Genomic DNA, 6,722 nt, shown 5'->3' on the forward strand with positions numbered 1-6,722 from the left:
TCTGTCAACCCCTTCTCTTGCCCTCAGTCTTTGCCAACATCAGGGTCTTTTCCAAAGAGTCAGCTCTTTGTATTGGGGCCAAAGTATTGGAGCTTCAGCATCAGTCTTTCTGATGAATATTCAGGGTTCATTTCCTTTAGAATTGACTGGTTTGTTATCCTTGCAGTCCAAGGGCCTCTTAGGAGTCTTCTCCAGCACCACAGTTCAAAAGCCTCAGTTCTTCAGTGTTCAGCCTTCTTTATGGCCCAACTCTCACATGCATACATGAGTTCTGGAAAAACCATAGCTTTGACCATATGGACCATTGTTGGCAAAGCAATGTCTCTGCTTTTTAATACACTGTCTAGGTTTGTCATAGCTTTTCTTCCAAGGAGCAAGTGTCTTTTAATTTCGTGGCTGCAGTCACCATCTCCAGTGATTTTGGAGCCCAAGAAAATAAAATCTGTCTTTGTTTTCACTTTTTCCCCATCTGTGTGCCATGAAGTAATGGACTGGATGCCATGACCTAAGTTTTTTTAATGTTGAGCTTTAAGCCATCTTTTTCACTCTCCTCTTTTACCTTCATCAAGAGGCTCTTTAGTTCCTCTTCACTTTCTGCCATTAGGGTGGTATCATCTGCACATCTGAGGTTGTTGATATTTCTCTCAGCAATCTTGATTCCAGCTTGTGCTTCATCCACCCCAGCATTTTGCATGATGTAGTCTGCATAGAAGGCTAAATAAGCAAGGTGACAATATTCAGCCTTGAGGTACTCCTTACCCAATTTTGAACCAGTCTTTTGTTCTCTGTCTGGTTCTATCTGTTGCTTCTTGACCTGCATACAGGTTTCTCAGGAGGCAGGTAAGTTGGTCTGGTATTCCCATCTCTTTTAAGAATTTTCTGGTTTGTTGTGATCCACACAGTCAGAGGCTGTGGTCAATGAAGCAGAAGTGAATGTTTTTTTTTTAGTTCCCTTGCTTTTTCTATGACCCAGCGGATGTTGGCAATTTGATCTCTGGTTTCTTTGCCTTTTCTAAATCCAGCTTGAACATCTGGAAATCCGTGGTTCATGTACTGCTGAAGCCTAGCTCGAAGGATTTTGAGCATAATTTTGCTGGCATGTAAAAGCTGCATGAGTGCAGTTGTGCAGTAATTTGAACATTCTTTGCCATTGCCTTTCTTTGGGATTGGAATGAAAACTGACCTTTTCCAGTCCTGTGGCCACTGCTGAGTTTTCCACATTTGCTGGCATATTGAGTGCAGCACTTTAACCACATTATCATTTAGGATTTGAAATAGCTTAGCTGGAATTCCATCACCTCCACTAGCTTTGTTCGTAGTAATGCTTTCTACAGCCCACTTGACTTCACACTCCAGGATATCTGGCTCTAGTTGAGTGATCATACTATTGTGGTTATCCGGGTCATTAAGACCTTTTTTGTACAGTACTTCTGTGTATTCTTGCCACCTCTTCTTAATCTCTCCTGCTTCTGTTAAGTCCATACCGTTTCTCTGCTTTATTGTGCCCATCTTTGCATGAAATGTTCCCTTAGTATCTCTAATTTTCTTAGTCTTTCCCATTTTATTGTTTTCCTCTACTTTGCATTGTTCACTTAAGAAGGCTTTCTTATCTCCCTTTGCTATTCTCTGGAACTCTGCATTCAATTGGGTATATCTTTCCCTTTCTCCTTTGCTTTTGCTTCTCTTCTTTTCTCAGATATTTGTAAAGCCTCCTCAGACAACCACTTTACCTTCTTGCATTTCTTTTTCTTGGGGATGGTTTTGGTCACCACCTCCTGTATAGTGTAATGAACCTCCATCCATAGTTCTTTAGGCACTCTGTCTACTATATCTAATTCCTTGAATCTATTCATCACCTCCACTGTATAATCTTAAGAGATCTGATTTAGGCCATACCTAAATGGCCTACTGGTTTTCCTTGCTTTCTTCAATTTGAGTCTGAATTTTGCAATAAGGAGCTCATGATCTGAGCCATAGTCAGCTCCAGATCTTGTGTTTGCTGATGGAACAACAGACTGGTTCCAAATAGGGAAAGGAGTACATCAAGGCTGTATATTTTCACCCTGCTTATTTAACTTAACATGCAGAGTACATCATGAGAAACGCTGGGCTGGATGAAACACAAGCTGCAATCAAGATTGCTGGGAGACATATCAATAACCTCAGATATGCAGATGACACCACCCTTAAGGCAGAAAGTGAAGAAGAACTAAAGAGCACCTTGATGAAAGAGGGGAGTGAAAAAGTTGGCTTAAAGCTCAACATTCAGAAAACTAAGATCATGGCATCTGGTCCCATCACTTCATGGCAAATAGATGGGGAAACAGTGGAAACAGTGACAGACTTTATTTTTTTGGCCCCCAAAATCACTGCAGATGGTGATTGCAGCCATGAAATTAAAAGACGCTTACTCCTTGAAAGGAAAGTTATGACCAACCAAGATAGCATATTAAGAAGCAGAGACATTACTTTGCCAACAAAGGTCCATCTAGTCAAGGCTATGGTTTTTCCAGTGGTCATGTATGGATGTGAGAGTTGGACTATAAAGAAAGCTGAACGCCGAAGAATCGATGCTTTTGAACTGTGGTGTTGGAGAAGACTCTTGAGAGTCCCTTGGAATATAAGGAGATCCAACCAGTCCATCCTACAGGAGATCAGTCCTGGGTGTTCATTGGAAGGACTGATGCTGAAGCTGAAACTTCAGTACTTTGGCCACCTGTTTCTAAAAACTGACTCATTTGAGAAGACCCTGATGCTGGGCAAGATTGAAAGTGGGAGGAGAAGGGGACGACAGAGGATGAGATGGCTGGATGGCATCACCGACTCAATGGACATGAGTTTGAGTAAATTCTGGGAGTTGGTGATGAACAGGGAGGCCTGGCGTGCCGCAGTTCATGGGGTCACAAAGAGTTGGACGCAACTGAACTGAAAGACTGTATATAAGATCCTGTCATCTGCAGACTGAAACAGTTGTACTTCTTCCTTTTCTCTTTGGGTACCTTTCATTGCTTTTTCTTGCCCAATTTCTCTTGCTAGGTCTCTGTAGGGCTTTCTCAATGGCTCAGCGGTAAAGAATCTGCCTGCAAGGCAGGAGACACAAAAGACTCTGGTTCAGTCCCTGGGTCAGGAAGATCCCCTGGAGGAGGAAATGGCAACCTACTCCAGTATCCTTGCCCGAAAAACTCCATGAAGAGAAGAGCCTGGTGGCCTACAGTTCGAAGGGTCACAAAGAGTTGGCCACAACCGAGTGGCCACACAGGTCTCTGTTGAGAGGAAGTGGCAAGAGTGTGCACCTTTGTCTGGTTCCTGATCTTATAGAATGGGCATCATCGTCTTGTTCACTACAGGGTGTGTTATTAGCTGGGGGCTTCTCATGTGTGGCCATTATAACGTTGAGGTACATTCCTTCTCTACCTAATTTATTTGAATTTTCATCATGAAAGGATGTTGAGTTTTGTCAAATGCTTTTTCTGTATGTATTGAGATGATCATATGATTTTTATCCTTCATTCTCAGTGTGTATTGATTTCTATATGTTGAACCATACTTGCCTAGTCAGAGTAAATCCCACTTGATGGTGATGTACAATCTTTTAAATGTGCCATTGAATTCAGTTTGCTGGTATTTTTGTTGAGGACTTTTGGATTTGTGTTCACCAAGGGTTATTGGTCTGCAATTTTTAGTGTTAGTTTTTGGATTTGATGTCAAAGTATGCTGGCCTTGTATGAATTTGGGGGTATTTCCTCCTCTTCATTTTTTTTTTTTTTTTGAGGAGTTTGAAACGGATTGGTATTCTTCCTTAAATGTTTGGTACAGTTCACCATGAAACAATCTGGTCCTGGGAATTTGTTGGGAGATTTTTGATTCCTGATTAATCTTCATATCATTGGTCTGTTTAGATTTTCTATTTCTTTGTGATTCAGGCTTGGTAGGTTGTTTCTAGGAACTCATCCATTTCTTCCAGGTTATACAACCTGTTGACAAGTAGATTGTTCATAGTAGTCTCTTCTGATCCTTTGCATTTCTGTGGTATTAGTTGTAATGTCTCCCCTCATTTCTGATTTTGAGTCTTTTTTTTAAATATTGGTCAAATTAAGAAGTTTGTCAGTTTTATCTTTTTTTTTTTTAAGTCTTAGTTTCATTGATCTTATCTATCATTTTTCCAGGATCTTTCCTTTCTTTCTGCTCTGATCTTGCTTCTGCTAACTTTGGGCTTTTGCTTTTATTTTTCTAGTTCCTTGAGGTATAAACTTAGGTTGTTTGAGATCGTTCTTCGTTCTTCCTTTGGGCTGCACTGCATGGCTCATGGGATCTTAGTTCCTTCCTCAGGGTCTGAACTTGGGCCACAGCAGTGAAAGCACCGAGTCCTAACCACTGGACTGCCCAGGAACTCCTTCTTTTTCTTTATTGCTGTAAACTTCCCTCTTAGAACTGCTTTTGTTGTATCCCATAAACTTTGGTATGTGGTGCAGGGGACCAGTGAACCACACAGGTTGGAACTGTGTGAGTGTACTTATATGCAGATTTTTTTTTTTTTTCAGTGAATATGTATTGCACTACTACACAATCCTCAGTGGGTTGAAACTGTGGATACAGAACCACCACACATTTGGAGGGCTGACTATAAGTTATACTTAGATTTTTGACTGTGTGGAGGGCTGATGCCCTAAACCCCGCTTCTGTTCAAGGGTCAAATGTATATCCATTTTTGTTTGTTTCTAGATATTTTATTTCTCTTTTACTTTGATTTCTTCATCACACTACTTTTAGGCATCTGTTTCTAAGAACATTCGTCTCTAGGTGATGCAGCACAGATGACAGTCATGTGACTCCCACAGACGCCTGGCTTGGAGGTGGCCTGCAGTGGTGGTAGGTCTGGCTTTTTGTGGTGCAAGTATTTGACAGATGGTAGCGAGGGAGGCTGAGCCACAGACATGAACAGTTACTGATCAGCTCAGCATCAAACCTGTATCATTAGAGGCTTCCCCAGCTCTAATGAGAGCTTCACCATGAGAGAACTTTGGTCACCGAGATAAGACCGTTGGAAAATGAACACCATGTCCAGCTATTTCTTTCCTCTCTCCACAGCCAGCGAGCAGAAGAGGAACCGGGTGTGCGGGACATGGAGGCCCTGATAGACACGATCCAGAAGCAACTGAAAGATCGCCCGTGCAGCGACAACATCCGTGAGGCCTTTCAGATCTATGACAAGGAAGCTTCAGGATACGTGGACAGGGAGACATTCTTTAAAATCTGTGGCTCTTTCCAACTCCCAGTTGATGACTCCTTGATTAAGGAGGTGAGTAGGAGTTACTTTTCCGGGCTAATTGCGGAAGCTGGGTACTGCTCACTCGCTCCCAAAGGCAGCTGCATGTGTATTTTAACTGGGGAAGCTCTGGGGTGCTCAAATCAGATCTCCTGTTCAGTCCTGATTATGGCATTTGCCCTCGACTCTTAGCATTGGTAGGTCATTCCTAATGCTGTTGTAGGGCATCTCTTTAAGGGGGCAGTGTTCAGACAGCAGAGCGGCCAATGAGCCATGTGGGTGCTGAAGGAGGGTGGTCGCCAAGGGCAGATGGAAAAGCTGGACTGAGCAGGATGATGGGAGCCTCTGACACCTTCACAGGTGAAACCTACGCTTGTCCATTGGTAGGGCCGGCATGGGAGAGGGTGTGACCACTGACCCAGGTCCATAGCCAGCTGGACATTCTCCTCTTAGAGTTTCCATGAGGGAGCTGAGAGGACATTTCATGCCTCTTTCTCTTCATAAATCCCTTTGACCAAGTTCAGGATGTCTATCAGGACTAGAAGTTAGGACAGGCTTTCTCCCTCAGTTGCCAATGACAGTGGCTGATATGAGACAGTCTCACTGATGAAGAGCATTGTGGTTCTGCAGTCCTTCTTAATGACACTTTAGCACAATGGGATGCTGGGAAGTTAAGAGTCATTTAGGGAAAGCTTTTGTTTGGGATTGGTGTGACTAGCTTAGGAACAAGAATTTGTCAGACAGGAACCTTAGCAAGGAGTGAGGAGGCAGGTGGAAGGATAACATCAGCTTTTCCCTGCTTTTGGACTCAAACTGAGACATCGGCTCTTCCCTGGTCTCGAGACTGCTGGCCTTCAGCAGTCTCACGTGGGCAAAATGCCCATCTGGCTTCCCAAGCCTCAGACCAATAGCATGTCCAGCCTTTGATTTTTACGTCATTTGTGTCGCCTGTGACCTGACATGGGAGCTGCATCAGGGGGTGGGGTAGGGATGGGTCTGCACACATCTTTTAACCACAGTGGATCAGTGCACTTACTGCCACTCACAGATGAGTTTAAGGAGATCTGGTGTTAGCAGTGACATAACTATATTTTTCTTTTAGGCTATGATAACAGCAGCCCTGATGGATAGTCTTGTAACTGAATATAAGAACAAAAATGCTTTGAAAATGACAAGTATTCTTATGTTAGACCTGAAACCGTGGGCAGGCCATTTACACCATCTGAGCTTTCTTTTCATGAAGCATTAAGATTGCGGAAGGTGCCCAAGATCATTTCAGATCAGTTGAGGGTATAAACAGTTGAGCTGTTACACAGTGTGGGGGGCGGTCACTAAAGAGGCTCTGCTGCGGAGCTGAAAGCAGCCTCCTGTCTCTCACCTGCAGCTCATCAGAATGTGCTCTCATGGAGAAGACAAGATTGACTACTATAACTTCGTCCGTGCTTTCTCCAGCTGA

The 6,722-nt window shown here is 43.2% G+C and overlaps 1 protein-coding gene across 1 annotated transcript in view; it reads left to right on the forward strand.

The window, feature by feature from the left end:
• Window positions 1–6,722, forward strand: part of EFHC1 (EF-hand domain containing 1) — a 43,348-nt gene extending 36,626 nt beyond the window's left edge. Inside the window, exons 10-11 of the mRNA XM_068960972.1 lie at window positions 5,089–5,299; window positions 6,651–6,722. Coding sequence (XP_068817073.1) covers window positions 5,089–5,299; window positions 6,651–6,722 — 283 coding nt within the window. The remainder of the gene's footprint in view (window positions 1–5,088; window positions 5,300–6,650) is intronic.

The sequence above is a fragment of the Capricornis sumatraensis genome, chromosome 22 (genome assembly GCF_032405125.1).
Source record: "Capricornis sumatraensis isolate serow.1 chromosome 22, serow.2, whole genome shotgun sequence".
NCBI lineage: Eukaryota > Metazoa > Chordata > Mammalia > Artiodactyla > Bovidae > Capricornis > Capricornis sumatraensis.